Raw genomic sequence first — 27895 nt, 5'->3', positions numbered from 1 at the left:
AGTCAGTCCCTCAGTAGCATATATGAAAAGCAGGATGCATTACACGTTGAACACAGCTGGAAGGAAAAATTCATGGAAATACCATTTGTATTGTAGCTGGGTCACCAGAGAAGCTTCCTGTGACTGCCAAAGAGGAAAGCGGAGAGGGGGAAACCCCTAAGTCAAAATGAAAGCCACCCCAAGCTGTTTGTTCATTATCTGGTTTGAATAGATCACTCCCCGGGGAGAGAACACATTTCCTAAATACTAGTGTGTCAGGAAGAGTGAGTGCTAGGGTCAGGTCTCAGGGTGGAGGAGGGGTGGGGGCTGGATGCCAGCTTTTGCCTTCTTTCTTGTCCCTAGGCAAGGGACAAAATGAACCACATCGTTTTACACATACAACCCCACTCAATCAAAGTAGAACAATAGAGTTTATTTAATTAAAATAGATTAAAAACAGACTGTGTAAAAGAATTAGAATTTTCAATAATTTACTATTATTTACATTAGCAAGTGCTGGTCGTTAGTAGACACAGTGAGGAGGCGAGCTCGCAGGACCCAGACCTTCCTGTGGTCCAAGCTGTAAGCTTCCCTTCCTCCCATCCCATCCTTCCTGATTCATTAGGGCAATTATGCCACTGAGTGCACCAGGGGAGGAACTTCAAGCACCCTCGGTGGTGGTAACAGTATCATAGCCTGGCAGAAGAACTCGGGTGCTGGCAGAGAGGGAACTCTTCTCTGGAGGAAAACTTTACGCTGGGTTCATATGCACTTTACGGTGCAGGCTCTCCCCTCCCTGAAGCCGGCGCCCCCTCCCCTTCAGGGTTAACCCTTTGCGAACACTCCTTCCAGATGACCCCAAACCCGGTTTCCAGGGAGGAGATGTGAAGCAAACAAACAAAAGCCACACATCTCAGGGAAGCCCTGAGTCACTTAATATCCCCTGCTCTTGTGGTCCAGATCTTGGTGACTTATCAAAAATCCTCTTGAAATGATTTGTGCCTTTTGACACATGAGAGAAACGTGGGAAGTCAGAACCATGTGACCAAGCGGAATGCTCCCCTCAAGTAGGCAATGAGAACAAGAGGAAGCATGGCCCGCAGGAACAGTGTGTCCCAGGAGAAGAGGCAAGCTGGCAGGCTGAGGGCAGGTAGAAGGCCTCTCAGAGCTACAGGACATGTGGTCTCCTGTCGCTGGAGTCAGCCAAGGGACAGCCTGTGGACATCAAGAGCCCCCTGTGCCTCCGCTTTCAGGACATCCAGGCCTGGTGAACTTCAGGACCCTGGGAGGCCCAGGCTGAGCAGCAGCTTTGGCCCTTGGGGCCACACAGTGGACAGCATGAGGACATGCAGTCAAGGATTGAGGCAGAGATGGCCCAGTGGAGAGGCTCAGTCCAAAATGTCTGTCTCAAACGGAACCAGGTGGTAATAGGACAAGTTGGTGACATAAGCTGCCGGGTCATCGCCATCCTCCAGCTCTGCGGTGAACTCGCCGCCGTTCTCAAACCTGAAACAGATGACAGAGGTGAAGGCCACCTTACAGGACCGCAGCTAGAGTCAAGGGCACTGGGGATCCAGGCTCTGTGGAAGGGACAAGGGGCATCAATGAGGTCCTTCCCAGACACGCAGCAGACACAAGGGAAGAACCCTGGATATACAGACTGGAAAACATAGGTGGCATTGCACAGGAAGAGCTTCTGAGCTTTGGTGCCCTTGCAATTACTGTCCCCATTTGTTTCAGTGGGTCAGTGGGACTCTCATTCTTTCTTTGTGGTGACATTCCAGCTCCTATTCTGTGTCAGGCCCATGTCAGCTTGGAGAGCAGCAGGGGGATGGGCAGATGTCAGTGATATGTCCTCAGGGAACAGGAGCTTGCAAGGACACCAGGAAGGGACACTACAGGTGGCTTCCTATGGTCATGGAGGGAAACCCTACCTGGTGGCCAAGCCTAGTGTGATCTAGGCTGACTCAGGCTCAGGAGGATGAAAATCGTGTGGATGTGGGGAGCTTATACTGTGTGTGTACAGCACCATCCTGAACTTCCCACCACCTGCTCTCCCTTCATCACCCTCCTCAGACCAAAGGATGTCCTGAAGACGGGAGGAAAGAAGGGACGCTTGAGGAACTGCCAAAATGGCTCGGGACCAGCACTGCCAAGGGCCCTGCTGCTTCTCCTGTCCCACGTCCATTAGGCACATCACGCCCTCAGTGCTCACTCACTGGTGCCCACCTTCCTTCTGGGTCAAATTAGCACACTCTCTGCAGAGACTCCACTGAATGGCAGCCCCTACTCACAGCCCAGGGCCACATGGTGAGCACCAAGTGCCACCAGCCTTCCAATCTCTGGGGGTTCACCAGCCTACTTCTAAGAGATTGATGCATGTTCTGGAGCACTTACTGGGAATGCTGAAGAATTTCACAGAGGGTGTGATCTTAGAAGCTTGCCTGAGAATGTGGTGAGAAACTGTGTTGACAGAGTAATCCCCTGACCTGCCTAGCTACGAGGCATGCCTGGCCAAGACACCACGGGATGCTGCACCCATCACATGCAGTTCCTTGGAGACCTCTGACTGTCAGGGATGGTGCACACTGAATGAGTGTTAATAGAAGAGAAGTCTTTCAGCTTTGTGTAACGAGGTGCTGGTCAGGGACTGTCGTGGCAGAGGAGTCAGTTGGAGACCTTTTCATACCACCAGCTGCTACAGGGCCTAGGTCCGCCTCCACAGAATTCCCAGGGACACCCAGAAACAAAGTCAGTTCTCCTGTCACCCTGTCTGAGGACTCTGCTACCCCAGTGATTCACCAGGGAGCTGATTGTCAGGAGCCAAGCTTGCAGGTTCCTGCTAGCCACTAGGTGGCAGGCTCTCTGCAGCACATTCTGGGGAGAAGCTCATTGCGGAGGTGGGGAAGGCAGGCAACAGCGAGTGGCTTTTGGTTGTCCAGCTCTCAGAAATCAAGGATCCTCTCTAGAATAAGGCTCTAATAAAAGTGGGCGACCACATGTGTGCCACAGCCCTAGTCCAGGAAGTGTAAAGGCATGAGGATCCTGGATCCTGGACCAGAAGATAGGGTTTCATACCTCAGAGCTAGCACGAACTAGATGCTGGAGCTTTGCAACGTCTTCAAAACTCCCCTCATGTCTCGTGACTGGGTGACTAGTCTCTCCCTAGACCAGTTAAGCAAACTCTCACCAGAATATGAGGCACGCTTTTAAAATAGGAACCCCGAAACTGGCAGAGTCTGCGGCTATGTCCATATTGGAATGGGCCGTGTCCATTCCTCCCCGTAGAGCACTGCACAGGCCGCCAGCTTCCAACTCCGAGTATGAAAGCACATCAGAAGCTATGTACTCACAGATGCTCTGTGGAGTCCGCGTCCAGGAGCTGGTCCTTCCCGTTGGGTACGCTGTGGTCAATGACTATTGTCTCTGTGTTTGCCAAACAAAATCCATTGGACCTCATGATTTCTGAAAACCAAAGCCATAATAAGGTAAGTATTCAGGAGAGGTCAGCACTTGAGGTTTAGAATTTCAGGACTTATCATAGATTGAGCGCTCTCAGCCTTGGCCAGAGAAGTTTTTTTCCGCAGTGAGCGAATGTTAATGCAAACTCATAATTTATCACAGAATAAGAGATGCTAAGTGCCTGTCCCCAAACAGGACATCTATAGCACCCTCTCCAAGGCTCAGGGAGAGGGGAAAGAAAGAATGTAAGAGTTGGAGGATGGGGAGAAGGGCGATGCCATGCTGTCTTCTATAGCTATTGCACCCAGGAACTCACAACAACAGAGGCTACCTGTCCAAGACTGGATCCATCAACACCTGTCATGGGTGGGAGAGGGACTCCAAAGGGCCCGCCCCTTCCTGAGCAACTGCAGGGAGTTAGTAACGGGAACTATGGAAGGAAAAGTGATAGTCCTCAGAGGTGTCAAGTTGCTCTTGCTCAATAAATAACCTCCCATCCATGTTCATGCGAGCAACTCTAATTAAATAGAACGTGTCATTTTAAAAAAAGTCATGAAAATAGGAGGGGGAACTGTAAAGAGAAGGGGTTCTGAGTGGGAGGCAGAGGGTGACAAGAGAGAATATTGGGTGAGGGGACCATACAGCACGTGTGTGTGTGTGTGTGTGTGTGTGTGTGTGTGTGTGTGTGTGAAACTGTGAAATAAAACTTTAGAATTGAAGTTCACATCAATCTCCCCCTCCCTCATCACCCAATGTCCCTAGTTCTCCTTCCCACTGCCCGGAGAATCCTTCTAGGGTTCAGACAGACAGACAAAGGTGCTGACACCTGTGCCCAAAGGGGCAGTGTGCGTCTCCCTGAAGGAAGATCCTCTGGCTTTCCGAGCACCTTCCCACATGCCTGTCCCTCTGGGTTTACAGTGGAGGATGAAGGGAAGTGGGTAGAGGACTGGGCTCAAGCTGGAGGCAGGATCTATATATCACTGTGACGTGTGACATCACCGTTTTCTTGACCTGTCTGACCTCAGCCCTAGCTGAGACAGGGTTGGCAACATCCACATCCTGGTTAATCCTAAGCATCAGATGAGAGCGACCTGCTGGCTTTGCTTGATAAAATCGTATGTATACATTAAGATTTCTCCCGTATTCGCAGATGTGGGTTCTTTAGAAACATCAACAAACAAAAGTGACTTCCTGTTTCTACACCAACTGTTAGGTTACAAGGGCTCTCCTATGCCTGGAAGGGCTGAAGTGAAGGGTTGGTGGCAGTCACTAAGCTGGAGGCTTAGCCTGCAGCCTCATGGCCTTGAAATTCTTCTTCTCCATGGGACACCTCCAAGATTGTATTTGAGAACCTCTAAGGATTTACCTAACTCTATCTAGTATCCCATGATGTCCTGGACCCCATCATGGCAAGCAAGCATCCATTTAGCTAGACACATTCTCTTTGAATAGCAAAGCTTATGATGTTCAAATCTCTAATGCAAAATGGGAATGAGTTTCTGGACTCTGCACCCATCCTCCCTCCAGGCTTTAAATCATCTTTAGATCATGTATAATACCTGGTAATGTAAATGATATGTAAATCACTATTATAATGACCGAGGAGAAAGGACTATGCTCGATCAGTAGACATAGTATTCTTCCCTAGTATTTTGGCTTACGCTTGGTTGACTCCACAGATTCTGGACACACAGAAGCAGAGAGCTTACCATGCAAAACCCAGAAAGGCGTGGCTCTCTCTCTCTTTTATCTACTACAGCCTTGACTCTTCAGAAGGGACTAGATGCCATCTTGGCCTCGGCTCTTCCCCTCTCTGTGAGACTTGCTCATCTCTGGTCCTTGACCCTTAAGCAGCTGAGCTTCATTCTCAGGACCACCTCTGTTGGTTCTCTCAAGCCAGGCTCTCACCCTAAAATACACGCTTAACACATACTCCAGAGAATGGGTATGCTTAGTTTACCAGGTCGTATCCTCACACTGGGGACACAGCTGCCTTTAGCCCCTCCTCTCCTCCTGGCACACACAGCCAACAAGAATATCTCTCCCGTCTTAAGGGTTAGGGGACATCAGATGCCTTTGTTTCTAAAGGATTATCTTAGTCCTCTCTCCACCTGACCATGGCCTAATTTATTCCTGAGTATAGAAATTGGCTTTTCCATGAAGAAATTATTACTTCCTGTTTATTTATTTTTAACCTTTCTAGGCACTCGGTGTTCCATTCTGCGAACTCCTCTCCATATGTGGAGAGTCAGGGAACCACCCAAAAAGAATAAAGAAAACTTGGTTTCCTCCTCTCACAAAATTATCGTTCAGTCAGTTTCCCAAGTCCTCGCTGAAAAGGACATGGGGCTTTCTGGAGAAGGAGCTAACATGTGTGCCGAGTCTCCTGTAGCACTTCCCAGTCAGTCACACTGGTGAGGGGGGCACTATCAGTTTCTGGCTTCCTCCCCTGCCTTCTTCCTCTCTCTTCCACCTGGGAAAGACGCTACAAACCACTAAGGGGTGGGTCTGGGAACTTGGGCCAGCTATATTTCTTTGTATGAAGAACAAAGGGAAGATGCTTAGCCAATGAGCTGTCAGACTGAAAACCAGTGAACCCCACACAAGTTCCGATTCCTAGCCTTCCCACTCAAAGGGCGAGGCAGCAGTGAGCCACTTTCTTTATTGTTCTGATTAACTCTGACCCAAATCTGTCTGTCTGAGGAAGCGCAGGCAGCCCCTGTGCAGCCTCCACACCGCTGACTGACAGCCTAGGTCTCCTTCTCCCACCCCTTTGCCAAGGGAATCTGGGCGGGGGAAGGGATCCTGGGAGTTCAAACAGATGTCACTCATGCAAGTCACTTCTGTACATACTCCTGGAGCTATTGGCATGTCTAATGTATACTGCAGAGTCCAGGAAGTACAGTCTATGCTGGTCCCTCCAGAATAGATTTGGAACAAGTCACTCCTCCGCTGTCTATGACAAAGAGCCTTTGGGAACATAAATGAGATCTAAAGCTCCCAAGGCCAGTTGGGTTCTGAGAACAATAAGTATATTGGTCTCCAGTCCCTCAGAGTCCCGTCCCCAGGTCACAAAGGGATCCTGCTCAAATTACTAGTATTTCACAAAAGATAATCCCGGAGAAGCTCTTGGTCCCTCTTGGATCCCCAGCCTCACCTTCATCACTCTGAGCCATCAACCCTCAGGCCTCTCAACCCACAGCATCTGTACTCCTTTAATGCAGCCATCCCAGGCTGGCTCGGAGAGGGATGGCTCACTGAGAAACACTGACACAAAAACGGGTACCACAGCAGGCTCCAAACCTCGCCAGATACACACCACCCTCCTATACCTGTGCTAGCTAAAACTGGAACAAAGATTCTGGGACAGTTTATATTTTTATCTCCTCAATTCTCTTAACAAACAGTGTCTTGAGAAGAGCTATGACTTCTGAGGAATTGTTCAAAATTTACAACAAAGACAGTCTAACCCTAACACGCATCTAATTGAAGGGGCCATCAGTTTAAAGTGACCACTTTGCTAAGAATTGTTCAGTGGCGCCCTCCCCAGGCACTGTCCACCCACTGAACAACGGCTTGAAGGGGCGGTTACTCTTGGGCCAGTCTTCATGGGAGGGTGAAGCTGAATGTGAAATGACCCCCAAAGGTTTGTGTGTTTGAACACTTAGTCCCCAGCTGGTCATGCTGCTTTGGAAGGTTGGGAATCATTCCGGAAGTGGGCCTGGCTGGAGTGAGTCACTAGGCGTGGGCACCATGGCCCCAAGGCTATTTTCAAACAAACTTTATGAATTTCTTGCATGTCAGTTTAGAACCCACAACAAAAAAAATCACTAAGTAGCTTAATTTTTGAAGTCACATCCCTAACTCCATCAACCCTGATGAAAGAATCAAACTCAAGGCCTCAAATACGCTAGGCAATGGCTCTGTCACTGAGGCACACTCCAGACCTCAAGATACTCTTGTATTCCTATGTTTGTATTTTGTAATCCAGGTAAGCCATGAGGACATAGACAGGGCTCAGACATGTCCCCCAGCGGCTCCCCTACTGTCAGCACTTCATGCAGGGTCCCTCATCGCATCCAGGGAACGAGGATGTCACTAGGGAAGAGCCCCTTCAGTGGGGTTTCACCTGTTTTCTGCTAATGGCCCTTTCCTGTGGAAATATGGGGCATGCCTATGTGCATGTGTGTACTACACAATATCCATAGGCCCATTATCCAATACTATTAACAAATATCTTAGAGAATACGTTTGTTAACACTGGGCAAACCCTGATTTTCCTTCCACCCACTGCTTATCTCATCTCCATCAATGGGATTTTTTTTGGACATCTTCCAATTCACATGCATGGTGCCATGATAGTAAGTCTCCTAATTTGTGCTTGTAGCAGAGCTTACATGTACTCTATACCACCACCCCTCCAGCTCATCAATTCTCTGGTTCCATTTCTTCTGCAGACCTTCAGTCAGTCATGGGAGCGTTCACACTATAGCCTTCCTCCCTTCTAAGTCCTCCCTGGCATTATATTTTCAGTTTTTTTTTCAGCAACAGAACAAAAGCATAAACAATAGCCTTTTATTAACTTGCTGATATGTCTCTCCCGATATAGTAAAAATTAATGCTAACATTGAATAGATACTAGATTAAAGAACACACACACACAAACGTATTTCCTTTCAAACCCTGAATGGGAACAACATATGTTTTTGGAATCTATTGGTCCTTCCAGCCCTAACTGGGTGGAGCTGAGGCCTCTGTTTCCTTGGAGATGCAGTCACAGCCCCATTGCAGAACACTTAAGATCTGTGCTCTCTCGTGCTTAATAAACACTTAAATCAACATAGGAGAGGAATGCTTAAGTCTGAGTGGTCATCTTTGAGGAGGACCCAGAATATTAAATTTTTTTTCAACACAACCAATATCTAGTGCCATCTGGTGGAGCCCTCACTACCTACAGCCTCAACATTCAAAGAGAAAAGTCTGGAGGCTCAGGGTCCTGGCTCAGTAAATCACCATCCCAAGAGAGGGGGGCAGGATCTGTTCCAACTCCATAACACCCACCACCTCCCAAATGCCAGAATGCATGAAGAAACCCCTTAAGAGAAGGGAAGAATCGCCGGCGGTGGTGGCGCACGCCTTTAATCCCAGCACTCGGGAGGCAGAGGCAAGCGGATCTCTGTGAGTTCGAGACCAGCCTGGTCTACAAGAGCTAGTTCCAGGACAGGCTCCAAACCCACAGAGAAACCCTGTCTCGAAAAACCAAAAAAAAAAAAAGAGAGAGAGAAGGGAAGAAGGGTCAGGGGACGTCTTGGCCATCAACTTTTATTTCCTAAATGGATAGAACTGACGAGAATGGCCACGGATGGGCAGAGCTTGCCTGATGACATTTGAGGGTCACAAGTACAAACAATGACCAGAGTCCAGGGAAGGAGACTCAGGGTGTGGAGATGACGCAATAAGATTAAAATTCATCTGCCAGTCAGACTTTAATCTGTCTGAGATGACGAGAAAGCTGGGCTTGCTTCTGCCGGTGAGGCTTTGAGAAAAGCACTAAAAACAGTTTGGGGGTCCTCCTGTAAGCACATGGGGTGAACTCTGGAGAGATAGAGAGTCAAGGTCATGGGTTCCTGGGAAGCCAGAACTTCTCAGACTCTGGGCCTCCTTCTGAGAGCCACACCCCCAGAACACACCCGTCCATCAAGGCACTGAAAAACCTAAAGTGCCCACAAGGGAACAGTTTAGTTAACTCAAGAAGATGCCAGTGCTTCTGAACAAAAAACTTCAATAGAAATCAGTGGTTGCGGGTAAGGGGAGTGGGGAGAAGGCACTGAAGAGACAGATGGATCAGCTGCAGTTGAGAGCAACTGTTGCTCTTGCAGAGGACCTGGTTCGAGTCCCAGCACCCACATGGTGACTCATAACTACCCATAATTCCAGTTCCAAGGGATTCAGTGCCCTCTTCTGGCCTCCATAAGTACCTCATGCATGTGGTGCATAGACATATATGTAGGTCAAATTTTTACACATATAAAAAAGTCATAAAAAAAGGAAATCAATGTGGAAGCCTTTGCAGCTTGTTGAATGTGTCTGCTCCCTCACTGGATACTGGAGCTGACAAATGCTGCCCTCTTCATACACTCCAGGTAAGATTCATGCCCTCCAGTTCATATTAGGAAACTCCAGCTCGAGGGAGGCCTGGTTGTTCTGGGAGCCAAAATAGGAAGGCTAGGAATACTGAAGGGTAGAGAGCCTCAGGAGTGGAAGAAACTTATAGAAGAATTCCAAACAGTTCACTTAGCAGGAAGCTATCCCCCAGACTGCCGCCTCACATAGCAACAACCCCATACCACAGGTGCGCGCGCGCGCGCGCACGCGCACACACACACACACACACACACCATACCTTGCACCAAGACTTTTAGCTACAGGTCATTTACAAATTCCCTTCTTGCCAAGCCAGGGTTCCCAAACCAGTGCCCAGCCAACACTTTCCATTCAGGTCCACCAGTGCCTAAGGGGCAGATTCCCAATCCCCCTGCCTCATTTCTTCCTACTCATTGTCCCTCCCATGCCTGGTCATTTCTGAGGCAGCAGCTCGTTTTGCAGAGTCTCCGGAGCCAGGCATAACATCTCACATGGTCTGCTGTCTCCAGGTGCACAAGAAGGACAAGATCCCTGCCCTTGTAGGCTTGGACGCTGCACCTCTGCCAGGAGCAAAGGTCACTAGCGAGTTCTCACACAGCAGCAAGGACCCCTCACCAGTCCTTGAAAAAACACATAAAAACAAACTTAAAGCCCCAGGTGGCATCTGCATTCATCCCTTTAATTCCACCCCATTATTTTCAGTCTTACAGAACAAACACATGGTGATGTAATCATGACATCATGATATGATCATTACATGATAAAATAAAGCAGGATGGGGACAGGGGACTCCTCCAGAGGCAGCGCCTGAAACTCATCTGTCCCCTCAACTGCGATGCCTCCAGGTCATCTTGAAGCCGTGTCCCACCCCTTTAAGGGTTCTTCTGTTCTCTTTCCCATTTGCCCCAAATGATGAAATGGTACAACACACAGGCCTAGGACTCTGCACTGTTCCCACTCAGACTCAAGAGCAGAAGCTTGTCCATGCACCACGGTAGGCAATCAGAGCCCCATTGGACAGCCAGTGAGATTTCAGAGCCTGTGGAGCCTGTAGGACAGACATCAACCTGGACAAACAGCCTCACCTCTTGTGATCAGCTGGAAAGAAGGTTTAGAGATTAGGTCCCAGTTACCACGGGGCCCCTAGGCCCTCACACCGTCCACAGTCCTTTAAGATAATCCAGACAGCCCAGATGGACCACCCACCCTGTACACTCAGCCATATCTAGGAGACCTCTCCCACTCCAGGTCCTAGAACCCACCCATCCAGCTCATCCCTGCACACAGCTGGCATTGCCATCCCTGTGTGGTAAAGACACCACTGCACCGTCACTCTGTCCCTCCTTCCCTTACCCCTCTCACAGGTGGCTTTGAGCATCTCACCGAATGCCCTCTGTTCTTCCCAAGGGGGAGGCTGAGCCCGCCCACCAAAATGCAACCAAAATGGAAAGACCTTGCAACCACCACAGCCACCCAGAGCAGTTCTCCCACGCCTTCACTGTGGCTCTTACCTGATATTTTGACAGGACTTTGAAAGCTGGGTTGAATTTTATGGACATTATCATTTTTTAACACCTGATCCAGAGGCGATCTTTCAAAGAAGGTGAGTACAACCTCTGACCTAGAATACTGGGGACAAACAGTCATTACTAAAGATGAAAAGCTTTCCACAGTAGGTCCCGTGTGTGTGCTGGGGTGGGGTTTGTGCACAGAGGTAACCCCAACTGATATGATGCTCAGAAGGCAATCCTGGGCCTGTGCAGGGGCTGGTTGATGGCCTGTGCCCAGTAAGTGGACCACTGTAGTTTCTTGTTTACAAGTGGCTAACAGGTGAGCCTCTGGCTAGGGTGGGTGGCTCTGGGGAATGCTTTGCACATAGCTGGTGGATCATACCCAGCTCTGTTGTAGGAGGCTGCTTGTTCGTTCCCTGCTGCTCAGACTGGAAATAACCACACAGAAACGGTATTAATTAAACCACTACTTGGTCTATTAGCTATAGCTTCTTATTGACTATCTCTTACATCTTAATTTAACCCATCTGGCAAGGTTCTGGTTTGTCTGTTCCCAGCAGCAGCTACATAGCGTCTCCCTGAATCCACCTCCTTTCTCCCAGCATTCAGTTTAGTTTTCCTCGCCTAACTATATTCTGCCCTGTGCAGGCCCACGACAGTTTCTTTATTCATTAACCAATACAAGCAAACACATACAGAAGGACTTCCCAGACCACAGCTCCCTCCTGTACTATCAGCTTGGTTGCTTCTACTTCCACCATTTTCCTGTTGGGAAAGTAGAACCTTTAGGAGCTAAGGAGTTCTGCCTGACCCTTCAGACGGATTCTTAGTTCTTCACATCAACCTCACAGACTCAGTGCGTGAGTTCCAAGGAGACAGAACTGAACACTGCGGCGGCCAAAGATGCAGACACTGTCCTTGGCTTCCTGGTGCCTGTTCTAAACCTAACAGAAGAGCAAGTCTGAGGTGAGGAAAGAAAGAAAGGGCTCCTGGCTGCTTCCAGAGAAGTCCTGTCTCCTCCTGCTTCACACCTCAGGATTCGAAAGAACCCGGTAGAGCTCACAGATGCCTTCCTTCCCTTGATTGTCTGCCGGGACGCCTAGTGGGAATGATACGCTGAGTGAGATGCAGGGACCTGTCTTTAAGTCTGGTTGGTGATGGGACACTCTGGCCTTCCTGCCCCACCTAGATGCCTCACTCACCTTACACGGCATGCTGATGACTGTCTCGAGCAGTTTCTCAACCTCGTTGAGCCTGGTCTCTATGTCGTGTGCTTCCTTGATGGCAAGCAGTCCTAGAACAGAGACAGAAATGGCCAGGTCAGAGAGGCGAGCAGCCTGTGATGAAATAAGTAACCAGATACACAACAAGTGTGTCCCATGATGAGGACACCTATGTCATCTTCCACAGCAAAATGTCCTGCTCCTATGATAGAAATGTCTCAATGTTTCCCATGGATTCTTGAAACCACAGATAGACCCAGACCCAAAAAGATAAAAGTTTTATTCTACCATAATTCAGCCCAAATCACATGCCATAGCCATAGCTGTTGCTTTCATAGTTTGAAGTGAAATGGAAAAACTACCATGAATTTCACCTCCATAATTTTACAGACAGGCAATGCCCTCTACAGTAGGTCTTAGCTACCTCAGCCTGCATTTGTAGCGTTTGCTTTTGGGTTTGGTCTCCTTTTGCAAGTGAGACTATTGACCTCTTCTCTTGCAGAGAGGCTTTGTAGTTGTTCGTCTTTGCGTGCCCCAATGGCCAGCATCACCGGTCTCCCATTCTATGGCCAGCATTAAGCAAAATGCAAGAGGGGGGCATAGGACCCTGAGCACTGAGATCCCAAGACAGCTGCTAATGATTGGTGGCAGGGTAGCAAATACAGAGTGCAGACATGAGACAGGGGAACCCTTCTCATCTCAGGAGAGTCAGGGTGGGTGGCTTAATTCAGCGTGCTACTCATAGTGGCATGTGATTTGAAACTTGGGAGCTGTTTGTTTTGAGAACTTTTGGCCTAAAAGAACAGAAAACCAAGCCTCACATAAGTGGAGACTCAGTACTCATTCAGCCTTGTGTGTACCAAGTGCCAACCTGTAAGGTCCTGAGCTACCCCTCCCCACTGTGCACATCAGTGACATGTGACTCTGCTGCTACCGATGCCACACATCCCAAAATGACATTGGAAGGAGGACAAGGGTGGAAGATCCCCTGCACTGGGACATTCTGGGGCCATACCACCAATGCCTGCACACAGCCAGAGCTAAGCCAGGGACCCCTCGGTTGCCATCAGCATGATGGCTGCACAAGGGGTGGGTGGCCCAGAACCCAATAGCCCTGATATCACAGGCAAGGACTCACTCATCCAGTGCCAGCTGCCCAGACCACAAGGCCTTTGAAAACGGAGCCCATATTTAGGCAAGTCATCTAAATGCAACGTTCAGAAGGGGAAACGATCTCAAAGAAAGCCCATGCGGGCATGAGTCATGGCCCTCCCCAGGAACCCAAGCACCAGTGCTTGTTATGGCACCACAGGCTCTGACTGAATGTCGGGCTTTGCGGTACTTTATTTTTAAAATCTTATAGCTCAAGGCCATACTTGGGAGATGTGGAGTTTTCCGTCTCCCATGAGCAATACAAACGTAAGACTTCCCACTTTAGCTTCCCCCACCAGCTTTGAAGGGATGGAATTACGATTCCTTTGTATACTAGCTTTGTCCAAGACTCTGTATGACCAGAATGGCACAACCCCCACAATCTGCAACAGAACCCCAGAGACCAAGATCCCAGAACTGTGGCCAGTCCCTGAAAGTTTCTCTCAGATTCTGGTTTGGTTTTGTTCACAAAAGTTAAAGTGTTAAGGCTTCAGGCAACTGATCATCTAGATCAACAAGCATGATCAAAATAACTTCACCAGAGCTCCTGGGAGCTCCTACCAGATACAATGAGAGGGCACTTCTGAAAGGCTAGCCTAGGCTATCCCTAATGGCCATGCCAGTGCCTTCTTCACATGGCCCTCCAGGTATGCAAGTACTGCTACTTGTTGATAGCATTTTTAATCCTCTCTCCCCTCCCTCCCTCCCTCCCTCTGTCCTCAGCCACCCAGGCCATAGTTGGTCAGTCATGGAATGTGAAAACCCAAGGTAACAGAGTGGGTTGTGACTGCTCCACTGGAAAACCCCAGGCTTCATGTGCACTGCATCTACACACATTCAAGGACAACACCCTGGAATCCCCAGAGAGAGGGACTGGGCCACCGGTCCCCCTTCCCAAGTCCCACCCTAACCCTGTCTGTTGAAGAAAGGAAAAGAAAAGCAGAAAACACCAGGTGCCAGAGTTCCTGAATGTCTTCTCAAAGCTCTGGGCTCTTCAAAGAGAGAAATAGAGAGTCATATGTGCCATGCTGGTGTGTTTGGGGCACAGTGTGGCATGAATGACAGTGGTTCCATAAGAGACATCACCTAGAAACAGCACAGCTGGTGTCTAGGTACTCACAATGTTCACACAATGACAGAAATCAATGATACCTTTTTCCTTTCTCACGATCATTAGGAGAGCTTGGCTGTGTGCACATGAGGATGAAGGTGTGGGGGGTGTGGCTGTGTGTGCACATGAGAATGCAGGGGGTGTGGCTGTGCATGCACATGAGGATGCACGGGGTATGGCTGTGCGTGCATATGAGAATGCAGGGGAGTGTGGTTGCATGCACACACGAGGATGAGGCTACAGGTACTATTCTTTGCACTAGGTCACTTTGAACATCCTTTCTTGTTACAAAGTAGTCTGCAGTGGACACAGCCAAGTCAGAGCTCCTTGGAAAGTTATTTGTAAAGAGGGGGAAAAAATCACATAACAGTCCCACAGAGCTTCTTTCTTCAAAGAAGCAACACCCATCCTCTTGTTTCCAAGAACTGCAGTCCTAGACGGGAGTCCGTTGCACTGACACAGACCTACTTCCACTCTCTGAAAGCGTGCTTCATAGGAGACCATCCTCCTGTACAGCCAGTGTACAGCCAGCCTACACCACTTTACAGGCGGAAGCATCCGTCTGGATTCTCAACGAAGGAGTTTGATTCTAGCTCAATAGCTGTGATGCCAGAGCCCTGGTTAAATCTCTGTTTCTCCTGGTTAGATTTACAACCACCAACGGAGAGGCAAATACACTCTGCTCTAGCCAGCGTAGTGATTTGAATGAGAATTCCCCAGATAGGCTCAGATGTTTGAACACTCATCTCTCAGTTGGTGACACTGGGGAGGGTTAGTAGGCATGGCCTTGTGGGAAATATGTCGCAAGAAGCAGGCTCTGAGAGTTTAAAAACCCGCACCATTTCTCGTTCTCACCTCTTCTTGCTTATGGCTCAAAATGTGAGCTCTCAGCTCCCAGCTCCGGCTGCGTGCCCACCGCTCACTGCCATGCTGCCCTAGCCATTTTGGACTCTGGAGCTAAAATGTCGTCTAAGCTCTCCCTTCCATGAGATGCCTTGGTCACTGTTTCATCACAGCAAGAGGAGATCCGCTAATACAATCAGTCTTTCAGGGCAGCCAGATTGCACAAGGAAAATAGAGAGCACCCAGTGAACTGTGAATTTCAGATAAACGAGGAGGAACGTCATAGTATAAAGGCTGGCCTACTGAAAAGATGGCCTGCTCTCTGTCAAACATGAATTTCATGCCCTGCACCCTGTCTTTGCTATGACCCATTTTCCTGGCTGCAGGAGAGAAAAGCACAGGCACCCTTCAGGCCTCTAGAAACAGCTGTCAGCATGTTGGCCCTGCTGGTTGTGACACCAGCCCACCTTACCAATTCCATGCCTTGCCATTTCCCACAGCTATGGGTCAACACTGAGAAATAGGCCCTGCTGGCCAACAAGTCTCCAGTGCCCACAGGGCAGCCTCTGGCCACAGTCAGAGGCACAGTAGCATTCAGACTACAAAGCCCTTCAGGCTAAGTTGCATCTGCTTTCTCAGACCAGTCTTATGATTCTGAATGAAAACCAAGTGGTGTTCTTAGCAAAAGTCACAGGGAGAGACATCCGAATGGGGAAGGAAAGCCTGTGAGACGCTCACATGCAAGCTCCGAAACGCCAGGCAATCCTCTCAGGAGCTCTTTCGGCAGTTAGTTCCCCAGGCTGGCTCCCCAGGAACGATCAAGCTGGCATTAGGTTGGCTTTCTTAAGGTGCCTCATCCTGTCTCCAAAAACCACTCTCGCTTGAGTGACAAGGAACACTGACCCCTTAACCAGATGATATGGCAGCAGCTTTGCAAAATGGTGGATTCCTCTGTGTTTGCCGAAACTCTCCTCACAGCAATACAGTCTGAAGACCATTGCTGCAGTTACAGTTACAGCCCTGGGTCAAAGAGCACAAACTCAAGAAGCAGGAAAGAGGCACCGTTCAGCACCCTGCCCTTTCCCTTATCAGCCCCGAGGCCAGCAAAGCATGGATGAGTTACCACCTGGCTTCTGTCAGTCAAATCCCAAAGCTCACAGTGCCCTTCCCTTCAATCATTTTAAAAGTGTTTTCCATCAAAAAATATTTTCACATGAAATAAACACACACACATACGCACATGCACACACACATATGCGTGCTCACGCCCACATGCACACATCCCCCTCCCCCACACACACACCTCCATCCACTCTGGGACCTCAGCGCAGAAAATGAAATAAATTTCCCCCTGGAAACTTCTTGCTTCACTCTCCTGGGGTTTCTTTGTTTCACAGCTGGTGGGCTCCCCAAACTCCTGCAGCCACCGTGGTAATAATAATCAGACTCTCCAAGCACCATCTGTGAAAGGTGGAGTTCTGAGAGCAGTCTTCCTATGGGTTTCTGCTTTGATCTTCAGGGACAGGCGACAAGTGCCACGGGTCTAAGCAGCGTGGCACTAAGCACAGTACACTATCTGCTCATATTTGCATATTCTCCTATTGCACCTGCTGAGTTATTGAAGTTCTCTGGCTCTTAAAGACTTAGGCAGACTCTTGCAAATCTCACGTGTGTATCGTAAGCCACAATTTCAACTTTACTTTTTAATGTACTTAAATACAATAGCTTTATAGTACCTGATACTTCTGGGTTTTATACTCCAAGTACTATTAGTGGTTTAAGAAAAGTCAGCCTCGAGCTGCCCGGAGACCCTTTCCCCCTAAAGGGCTTTATTAGCCTTGCAAGAAAAGAACGGAGAATTTGTTTGTGCTTAACTGATTTCATCAAAAGCAAACACCTGCTACATTCCTGGAACCAAAGCTAAATGAAGCAAGCATAAACAACTGTGTTTTCCATGTCATGTCTAACATGGATTTGCTAGCGAGGATCGTAATGGTCAGTACTTCAGGTGGACAAGATAATTGTGAATGTGTACAGATGCATTCAAAACATAAAGCCACATTGGGAATCTGTAGTTCTATAATTGGCCAGCAGAGGGTGACAACACACCACCTAAGCCTAAGGATGTCAATCACAAACTCACAGAAATTACACTTGCCCACTATTCAACATAGAGGAAAAAATTGACCCAGAAGGCTTCACAATCCCTGAAATTTGTCTGATTTCTGAAAAATTAATTACTCATATACGCTCAACTTTTAAAATTTACCAACACATAGTTTGTGACACAAGAATTTTACCCAAGTTTAGCATAGTTAAAAGCTTGAAAAATTATTATCAATGTGATATATAAACTTCAGCAAGCAATTTACATGATATATAAAAACTCAGGGGCTAAATGTTGACCTGGTTGTGCATAGTGGTACATTACTTTAACCCTAACATTCAGGAGCAGAGCCAGGCCTCGTCTACACAGGGAGTTCCAAACCAGCTAGAACTACATAGAGTCAGCCTAGAACTGCTCCCACCCCCACCCCACCCCTGCCCACAGCCTTGGAGGTGGCTTTATTCCTAAAGGGCTTTGGCCTCACAAGAAAAGAACAATCTGTGACTGTTTTATAATTGGCTGCTTTTGGCAGAAGTAAACACTTTTACTCCTGGAACCCAAACTGAATAAAGCAAGCACAAACAAATCTGCTTCCTAATCTTCGAAACCTGAGTCTGAGGTCCCAGGTTTCCGTTAAACAGAGCTTGGTCTCCACACTTGCTACACTGCCTCAGGCTTCCTCTGCAGAAGACTTGTGCTAGGTGGGGGATGGGGCGCAGTGGGGCTGAGGGTGCACTTCTAACCCGAGTGCTTCTGCAGAGGAATTCTGGTCACAAGAGCGAGAAGCGGCCGAGGTCAACAGAGAAGCCCATTAAGGAATGTCCACGGCCCACAGCACCTGCCTCTCTCCAGCGGGAGGACGCTTTCTGACTCCCCCCACAAAGGACAGCCCTGGGGGAAATTTTCTCTTGGGGCCAGACAATAAGCTGCATTGAAATGGCTTTTTGCCCATTTAACAAATGTGCCCATCAACACACTGCACACAAAAGTGCAGGGCTCTCAGCAGCATCCTTTTGGGGCTGGGGGTTACTAAAAGCCTGAATACACACGTATTTTAGAGACAACATACTTCAAAAAAATAATCAGCAATTTCTAAATATCTATTTTCTTTTCCTCCTTCCCTCCCATCCTCCTTCTTGCTTGTCGGCTGGCCTGCTAGGGATAAACCAGGCCTTGACCACACAGGCAGGAATTCCTTCTACTAGTCAGGAACACCAGCCTCTAAACAAAGCTCCTGTGGGAGGGTCTCAAATCCTGGAGAACAGCAAGGACTCTTTGCTCAGCGCAGTTGCACAACATAAGCGCATGGCACGCACATGCACACGTGTGTGTTGACACAGGGCAGAGCAGCCCTGCACACCAGCTAACTGGTCACTGGAGCCCTAGCACAGTGGACTCTGGCTGGTGGGCATGCTCCTCCCTTCTGTCCTATTGGTCTGGGCACAGCCAGGCTTCCGGGAAGGGATCACAGAGGTAGAGGTAGGTGAGGAGTGATGTCCCATCCAGGGACCACAGAGGTGGAGGTGTCCCTCCACATCTCTCACAAGATAAAATGCTGGACCGGGAACGCAGGAGAAAGAAGCAGAAGACGTGGAGCCAGAAAGAAACTTCCCTGGAACTCACAGGAGGAAGCTGCTCTTCCTTCCGGTTCCAAGGCTTCCTGCTCCCTGCAGAGGGGCCTACTGAAGGGACCAAGTGTTTTGTTTTTCTCAGTGGAGGAAAAAAACGCATCTGAATCCAAGCTTGCTGATTTTTCCTGTTCTCTTAATCCCTCCTCTCTGTTCATTATTCTCCCCCAGCTAAAGCAGAATTCCCTTCCTAAAACTCAGGCGGTTTTCAGAAGCCATTCATGAGCCAGGCGTGGTGGCACATGCCGGTAACTCCAGCTCGCTTAGCAAGCCGGGGCAGGAGGATATTAAATGTGACACCAGCCTGGGCTACAAGGTGAGACCCCATCTTAACAAAACAAACAGAAAACTCATTCAGTTGGCCATTCCTTTCCCCTGTGCTGGAGAGCAATCCCAAAGCCTCCTTCATATGCTAGGCATATGCTCTACCATTGAGCTACCCTACCACTCCTGCCCCTGACAGTCTGTCTTAAAGGCACAGGGTACCTGCCCATTTCCACCTCTCCACACAGAAAGGGCACACTGTCTAAAGTTCACAGACCAGAGGTCAGGTGATGATGTGGCCAAAACAGTGGCAGGAGCCCTGCCTCTCCTGGACATTTGTGTTGGCCACAGGCAGTCAGAAGGCAATCGCTGGCCCCAGGAGAACACAGAGCAGGCACCTACTCACCCTAGCAGGAGGAGGCCTGAAGGATGAGCAGATGTTGAGGGTGAGGGAGGGACAGAGGGAGGAAGGAGTATAGAAACCCACCAGAGGCCGAGGCTGGGGAGGGGTGGAGTGGTAAGAGCTGAGGGGCAGAAAAGAGACCACGGCCTCCCAGGCAGGTTCTGGCGGCAAGCACCTCACAGGCTTGGCAATTCTGTTTCTTAGAGCGACTGACGCACACACTTAACCCAGGATTCCTCAGTCACTCAAGTCTGACCCACACCAAGCAATAAATACTAGTTTGGGAGCCAACGAAGCCACAGGCCCAATCAGTCCCACTGAGGTAAATGCTATATTCTCTCTCTCTCAGTCAGGGCAGAGTCACTGGGAGGGTGGGGTCGCACCTACAAAGGGCACTGTTGGGAGCATGAGTAGGCTCTTAGGTGGATCAGCCTTGCAGGACGCTGGTGGTGCTGGGCACCAGACCCCTCCTCTCTATTCTCCTACCTAGAGGCCTTTTATTGGGGTTACTGGGATCACTCAGGGCATAGGATAGACAGCTGGAGAAAGCCAGCGACTCCATGTGTCCAGCTTGGTGCCGGGCACTTTGTGGCTGTTAGTCAGTGGGGCTCAATCACACCTTGTCTCACAGATGTTCTTGTAGCTATTCTAGCAAGAATGAGCCACCAGCAAGGAGAGAAGGGGAGACAGGGAGGGGTGGCTTGGAAGGCCAATTAGAAAAAAAATATTTGCATGGACTGTCACCATGAAACTTATTACTTTGTATGCTAAATAAAAGGGAGGCAGAAATACCAAGCTTTGAGGATCAAGCAGATTGGCTGAAAGCCATGTGGCAAGCAGCAAGTGACAGAGCATGCAACTGTCCCCCTCCCCCACACAATACTGTCTAGGAGCAAATGAGGTGCCCTCCTATGGTGACCTGGCTGTGTCCCCTGCTTTTCCACCCAATCTCCCAGGCCCCCAATGTCCTCAAACAGAAAGCAGGAACGGTAATGGTGGGAACCAGACACTATGTGACAAAATCCCTTTCACTCCCTTCCTTGCCCTGTTCTGTCCAAGGACTGAGACATGGTTTCCTCATCAGCGAAGGGGAAGGAGACTTCGGTTCTCCGGACAAAGAGGAAAAGGAGTTTGCATGTATCCATTACAAGATGTGGCCTCTGACCACCTTCACCCTAGTTGGGGGTGGGATGAGGCACCAGCCCTCAATGTCATCAGGACAGTTAACAGCACGTGAGCTCACGTAGGAGAGACCCGGCCTCATTCAGGAGATGCTGTAGCTGCTGAGGATGAATGGAGCTCAGAACTCTGGCTACTCTGGCCTCTCCTCTTCCCACCAACAGAGACAAAAGTCAGATCTAGGGCTCTCGGGAGCTCTTCCAGACTGAGAAATGACAAAACACAGCCCTTCAAGTGACGGCAACTAAAACTAGCCAGTGGACGCATAGCGTGACCTGAACGTGCCTAAGACGAACAAAAACGGCATTAAAGCAGGGCTGGGAGTATAGCGCAGAGTGGGTGCTTGGAATGCACAGTCTTGAGTTCAACCCCCAGAGCACAAAACAGAAAAACACTATACCCGTCTTGCTGTGAAATGGCCGTGCCAACACACGACAGTATATGCCTTCAATCTACTGTCCCCAGCCTGCTGCTGGCCCAGGGGAAGGTGCCATGGCCTAGACTTTCACCTTTGAAGATTCTCAAGCAAAACACAGGCTGACTTGTGCCTCCCTGCCAGCCCCTTGCATCCTCCCAAGTTCAAGCCCATACACTACATTTGCAGCAAGCTGAGCTCTGTGGAGAGGCACCACAGGCCTCATCTTGGAGTCTCTCTGTATCACTGCCCACGAGTACCATGACTACTCTTATTTCCAACTACGCACAATGCATGAACAGATTTCCTTTTACTTCTCAAACATTCTGCCATAACAGACAGCAGAGAACTCTCAGACCCAAACTGATCTTTGCAATGGAATGATCTAAGTTCCTGGAGGGCAGCCTTGGAGCACAGGGTTGGGGGTGCCTTGCCTACGGGCTTACAGTGAGGCCCAGTAGAGACATAGAGGCAAGTATCTCCTTCAGCAACTCATGGTGAAAAGCTGTAGGGGCAGGCCACTGGACCAGCTATCTTAAGTTCTAACAGGTTCCACCTACAGATGGAGAAGACAACCCAGGTGTCATGGTTATCCAAGGCATAGAACAAGATCTATGGCATGAAATCAGGGAAACAGGAACCAAGCACAGCCAATCATTTATGAAAAAAAGAAGAGAGCCGCCAGGTGGTTGTGGCACACTCCTTTAATCCCAGCACTCAGGAGGCAGAGGCAGGTGGATCTCTGTGGGTTCAAGGCTAGCAGTCTGCAGAACTAGTTCCAGGACAACCAAGGCTACACAAAGAAACCCTGTCTGGGGGATGCGGGGAGAAAGAAAGGGAGGAAGGATGAAATGAAGGAACAAAAGAAAAGAAAAGAAAAGAAAAGGAGAGTCCATGATATCAGAGTGGAGCCTGGTGTGGGTAGCAGGACAGGGATCTGTGAGCAAACACAAAACAAGGAAGAGAGGAGGAGTAGGCAACCCAGGAGAGGACGGATGAGGGGTCCTAGACATGGAAGAGTCAACAATAGGTGAGTGAGTCAAAGGAGCAGTAAAAGTGCCCAAATAGGACAGCAGGATGGCCCCGAGGAAGCTCTACATGGCATTGTGGCTGCAGCAAAGGTCAGGGGCAGCATCACACCACCCCAACATCAAAGGCCAGGCAGAGGTGGCAACTCCATGCCCTGCTCTGCTTCCACACCTGTGTGGAGCACACTTGCTGAGAAAGCCAAGCTGGTGCCTCTGGGTGGCGGTTGGCACATCCATCAAGCACCATTTTCCCTGTTTGGTAGTAACATCCAATTTCTCCCTGATGTCCAGGTGAGGGCAATGTGACGGTGACCTGGGGTAGACCTTGGGAACTGAGCACATATCTATGGCATGGGAGTCAAGTGCTGTATCAGTGTCCAACCCTTCCTGGTCCGGTCCCAGCTGTGGCTTTCACGTCTAGGGAGAGGCCATGTCCTGAATACTGAAGATGCTCATCACTGGTGATGAAATTAAATATAGCAAGGACAGAAACGCTGTGCACAGGTTCGCATTACAAACTGTGCTACTAAATGCCAGGTTCCAGGCTGACTGGCAGCCTCAGGCAGCATCTTCGGCTCAATTATCCCCTGAGGTGGGCCCACGGCAGCACAGGGCAAGCCCTGTGTGAGAATTCTAGGCTTGTGCTATGTGCCACCCACCAAGTGTGAGAGACTTGCAATGCCTCCGTGGTTCTCTTTTCCAGGCCAATCAGGGTCATCTCCTTCTCACACCTGCCCTGTTATGCCTGGCTCCAGCAGCCCTGCCTCTTGCTCTCCCTTGCTCTATTCCATCTTTCTCAGTGGCATCAACTAGAGCTCAACTCAGATCAAATCAGTTCCCTGGCCCAGAGCTCTCGGTGATGATGGAGACCATGACTGACCACCATCTGCTCCTCTCCAGCTCCCTACCCATACTCTCCTCTCCAGCCACAGTGATCTCTTTATTATTTGGTGATCTTATTTATTAATGCATTTCTCCCAACCAAAATGTAAGAATCAAAGAGATAGGTCACAAGGTTTTAGTTGTTGTTTTCTCGTTTTATTGTTCCCTGCACCTGTGCGGTGCCTGGCAGCCAATATGTGACCACATAAATGAATGCAAACCCAAAATGCAGTTACCCAAGACTCAAGCTCACCTGGCCACCTTGAAATAGAATCTGCAGCAGCAGAGATAATCAGGCCAGCTCAGATGTCACAGATCTGCAATGGGTGCTACTAAAAAGAGGATCAGAATACTCCAAGAACCTCAAATGGTTGACAGGAAAGTTTTGAATGTTTTTGCTTTCAAAAGCAGACCTTATGTGTGAGAAGTAAACAAAGCGAGAGTTTTCACTCTCACCATCTGAACCAGTAGGTGATACACACGACAGAGGACTTAAACACAAGACACAGCTCCGTGATGAAAGGGCAGAAAAGTAAGAGGGGGACCACTGTGGCAACACAAACATAATGTCCACGGGAAGCAGCTCAGCCACCTCCTCTCCCAGGGCTGGAGGGCAACACAGTAAGAGGTGGTTATTTCAGCCCTAGGTTGTGAGCTACCAACCTACTGCGAGTTAGTGTCTGGAGAGACTTGGTTTGGTGAAGAAGCGACACACTACAGAAGCAAGACAGGTCCTGAGATCAGCGCTACTCAAGGTCATATAAACAGAAGGCCAGAAAGGTAAGGTAGTGAGCACTGTGTCTCCGCCCCATGCAGTGGCACCGTATCTCTGCCTGTGTCACCAAGACACATAAAAAGGTCATGGATATCCACCAAGCATAAAACCACAGAGGGACAACAAAAGTCCGATTCTCCCCATCTAAAATCTCTCTCACAGCAATTCTGGGGAAATCAAGGCTGAGGGCTTGGCACCTCTTCAACTGCATGAAGATTCAGAAGTTCAAGGCAGAACCATGGCTGGCCCACTGTGTCAGGAGCTCAGCCTGCCAGGTGCAACCCAGAGACCCCTTTCCCTGGGAAGCTTCTCTAATAAACTGAGGACACAAACCTAACTCAGCCTAGCAATCTAATCTAATCTAATCGAGAATCTGACCGACTGGAATTCAAATACCAGCTGCATACCTTTCATGGTTGAAGCTTGAAAATCCAGACAATCTTTTTTAATGCAAATAAGAAATTTGCATGGAAACGAGGTAGAATCTTTTTTTGTCTTAGGATGAGGTGTTTTGCTTGGTATAAGACTTCCCTGAACTTGAAGGGCTCAAAGAAAGAAAAGGGGCCTCCCTGGCTTTGTGAAACAAAACTGGGGTGGTCCTAGGGAAGAATCACGCAGAGAAAGAAGAATCAGAATGGAGCGTGATTCCTGGTCACTCCTCTACTGCTCCCGGGATTCATCTTTATTCCGTCTAGGTGCTACTAGCTGGACCCTTGTAAGAGGCTTCCGTCAGATAAGAATGGCTACTAGTGGCGGACAGCTCTAATAGTCACATAGCAGGCTGTCAGAGACTCCCTTCCCTCCAGTCACGGGGACTCACCCCAGCTGCCCCTGCCACTCCATCACTCCATCTAACCCCCACTTCTGTGCTCTCCTACCCTTTACACACTTGAAGGCAGCTCCCATAGGCCTTGTTTTACTCTTTGGAGACTGCATGGGGACAGTCAAGCACCTGTGATTCCAGTAGTTTGTATAAATGATTCCAGAAGTTTGTATAAATGCAAAAGAGGCCAGGTGAACAAGCGTCGTGGTTTCCTCCCTCCCGACCGCCTTAGGGAAGGCCTTTCCACCTGTGACTCCACACAGCCGTCACACCCCTTCCCACACCCTCTGTTCCAGCCACCCTGGCCAGAAGAGGCTGGCCCTGACGGTAAACGAGTGGTAGACTTACTGTCAACAGACACTACCGGGCTTTTCACTCCTCACAAAAGCCCCAGGGCAATAGGTACTCCCCTAGTTGAAGACCTGGTTCCAGTTTGCCTGGGGTAACCGGAGTTCTGAGACCAGGTCAGAGGGACTGCCTGGAAGTTCAACTAGTTTATGGCCTGCCTTGTTCCAGGAGAAGCCACTGAGTAAACCACAGACCCTTTGTTATGCTCTCCTGATCAGACATTCATTGAAAATTTAACAAATAGCAAATTTGAAACAATAAAAACAGGTCCAGTCTTGAAATGGCAGGCTTGTCAGTGTGGCCTCCACACTTGCAGGCTTTGGCAATCTGTGCAAATGATGTGTGTGCCAGGGGATGTGTCATGAGAATGGAGCTAATTATCCACAAAATCCACACACGGGGTGGGGCATATCACCAGGGGGAACGGAGGTTATCTCAGACCTTAGCTAGACAGGCGGCCGAGGAGGTGTGTACTGGCTAACCTTGAGTAATGTCGGTCGCTCCAAGCTGCCCCAGAATCGCTGCTTACTTGGAGGACTCTAAAAAAGGTTCGTGGATCTCGGAGCCCCGGGAGGCCACACACACTGGCCGGAAGTCTACTCAGAAACCATCCATCTCTCCTGTCCGCAGCTAAGTGTCCCACACCTCATTCTTCCCGGTCTCAACCAAGGCCTCTCTCTGGTTTCCTCCCCTCTTCCAGTCCCTTTGCTGGCAGTAGGAAAGGGGAAGCCACTGCTGTTTGAGAAAACAAGAGTCACAGCCAACCAGGACCTTCACAGGGCCGAGGAGGAGGCGGCCGTGGCTAATCAAATCCGAATGCGGACCCAGCTCAGGGGTGGGGACCCTGGGTTGGCCCGACAGACGCAGGCGGGGCGGTCTCCTCCTAGGAGAGGTGGAAAAAATTGCTGCGTGGCACTTCACGCTCAGGCTCAACTGTCCTGGGGCAAGATAGGGTCCGGGGCTCTCCCAGGCAGGACCCCGGCAGCGATCGTACTCGATGCAATCACCCAATTCCAACACTCTATAACTGTCTCTACTCTCTTCAGCAAACCCACTCGAGCCGCCACTGGTTCTCCATAGAGGGGAAGGTGGCTGGAACCCAGTAGGTAGCTGTCAGTCCCGGGTGTCGCCTCGCAAAACTCTGCCTTCTTCAGACTCATTCTTTGGGACAGTCGGGTGAGAGTCCTGGTGAGCTCGTCCCCTTTCCCACCCATCTCATTTATCCTCCACGAGTGTGTGCCGGCTCCCAGTCCTTCCTGAACCACAGCTGGGTACCCTTCTTCGGGAAACCCGGGGTCTAGATGTCAGGTGCCGACCAGTAGAGGGAAGAAACAGTCTCAGTTTAAGTAACTCTTCCCTCTCTGACTTCATTGCACTTTGACAGGATCTCTTCGCTCGATTTCTCCCCCAGCGCCACTCCCGCAGCCCTCAGCCCCCGGCGCCCCGTAGCCCCGGTGTCCCACAGCCCCCAGTCCTGCAGCCCCGCACCTTGCCGCAGCGGCGCGCGCGCCAGCTCGGGCCGGTCCTCGGGGAAGGCGTCGCGGAGGCGCTTGCACAGGCGACCCAGGTCTGCGAAGCTGCGGTGCAAGTAGAGCACGCTGCGGTCCGACCACTCGGTGCGGATCTCGAAGAACTCCTCCTCGTCGCCGCGCCGGCTGACGATGAGCCGGCGGATCCCGTTCACCCAGCAGCCGCGCACGAACATGTTCACGAGCGACGTGCCCTCAAACACCGCCGAGGCCATGCCGCGGACCGCGCATACCCCTGCCGCCGGGGGCGCCCTCGGCCCCCACCCGGGGTCCGCCTGGGCAGAGTGGTTCCGGGCAGTGGCGATCGGGGGGTGGGGTGGTCCTTCTTAGGACGCGGTCGAACCCCACAGGGAGGTTAAGAGTCCTTGTGGGGCGAGGTTGGTGCCCCGCAGATATGCCCCGGCTCCGTGCACTCTCTGGGGCGGCTGCGTGCGGTCCGCGCTCAGGGCGGCGCCGCCAGGAGTCTGTCCCGGCGCGCAAACCGCGGCTTTATAAGGCACTTCCCATCGCGGGCGGCGCGGGCGTCTACGTCGAGTCCGGGCTGCGGCGCCTCCCTCCCGCCTCCAGCTGACCCACCGCGGGCCCCGCCGAGGGCTGTCCTGGCTGAGCGCTCCACGCGCGGCGCTGCCTCCCAGTCTGCCGGTTCCTACGCGAGGCTGGCCCGGCGCTGCCAGGGAGACTTTCTTTCCTACTACTTTCGATCCTCGGGATTCTCCAGCCCGGAGTTGAGCACTCTGCCCGGCCCGCGCCGCGCAGGGGTGAGATCGGCAAGTCGCTGGAGTCTGGAGTCCCCGGGCGGCGCCGCACTGGGCAGGGACGCGGGACCAAACAGCGCTGCAATTCGGACAGTGGGCCTGGTGCTGGTCCCCGCGCCGCCCTCCATCTGCCCGCCCTGTGCGTGGCCTGGACCGGGACACAGGGAGGCCCGCCCTGTGTCCCCTCGGTTACCGGCGTCTCCGCCCCGAGTCCTCCAGCGCATTCCGGTCGTGCCTTAGCCTGGCGGAGGCCCGGGACGGCGACACAGCAACCAGAGAAGGAGCCCCCAGGAGGTCTACCAGCCACCCCAAGGGTTGTCCGCCAAAAGGGCAT

General features: G+C 50.4%; 1 protein-coding gene across 1 annotated transcript; it reads right to left on the bottom strand.

Moving 5' to 3' along the window:
- Positions 1-391: 391 nt before the first annotated feature.
- Positions 392-27678, bottom strand: Pxdc1 (PX domain containing 1). The gene is made up of 5 exons (XM_041633007.1): positions 26766-27678; positions 12299-12390; positions 11097-11214; positions 3333-3444; positions 392-1485 (listed from the first exon to the last, which is right to left on the bottom strand). Exons 1-5 carry the CDS (start codon positions 27019-27021, stop codon positions 1368-1370), a joined length of 696 nt encoding a protein of 231 aa, XP_041488941.1. The 5' UTR covers positions 27022-27678; the 3' UTR covers positions 392-1367.
- Positions 27679-27895: the final 217 nt, after the last annotated feature.

This window comes from Microtus oregoni, unplaced genomic scaffold (genome assembly GCF_018167655.1).
Source record: "Microtus oregoni isolate MIOR12 unplaced genomic scaffold, Mior012 000042F_ref0000377, whole genome shotgun sequence".
Classification (NCBI taxonomy): Eukaryota; Metazoa; Chordata; class Mammalia; order Rodentia; family Cricetidae; genus Microtus; species Microtus oregoni.
This window is presented reverse-complemented; position numbering and strand designations above follow the sequence as displayed.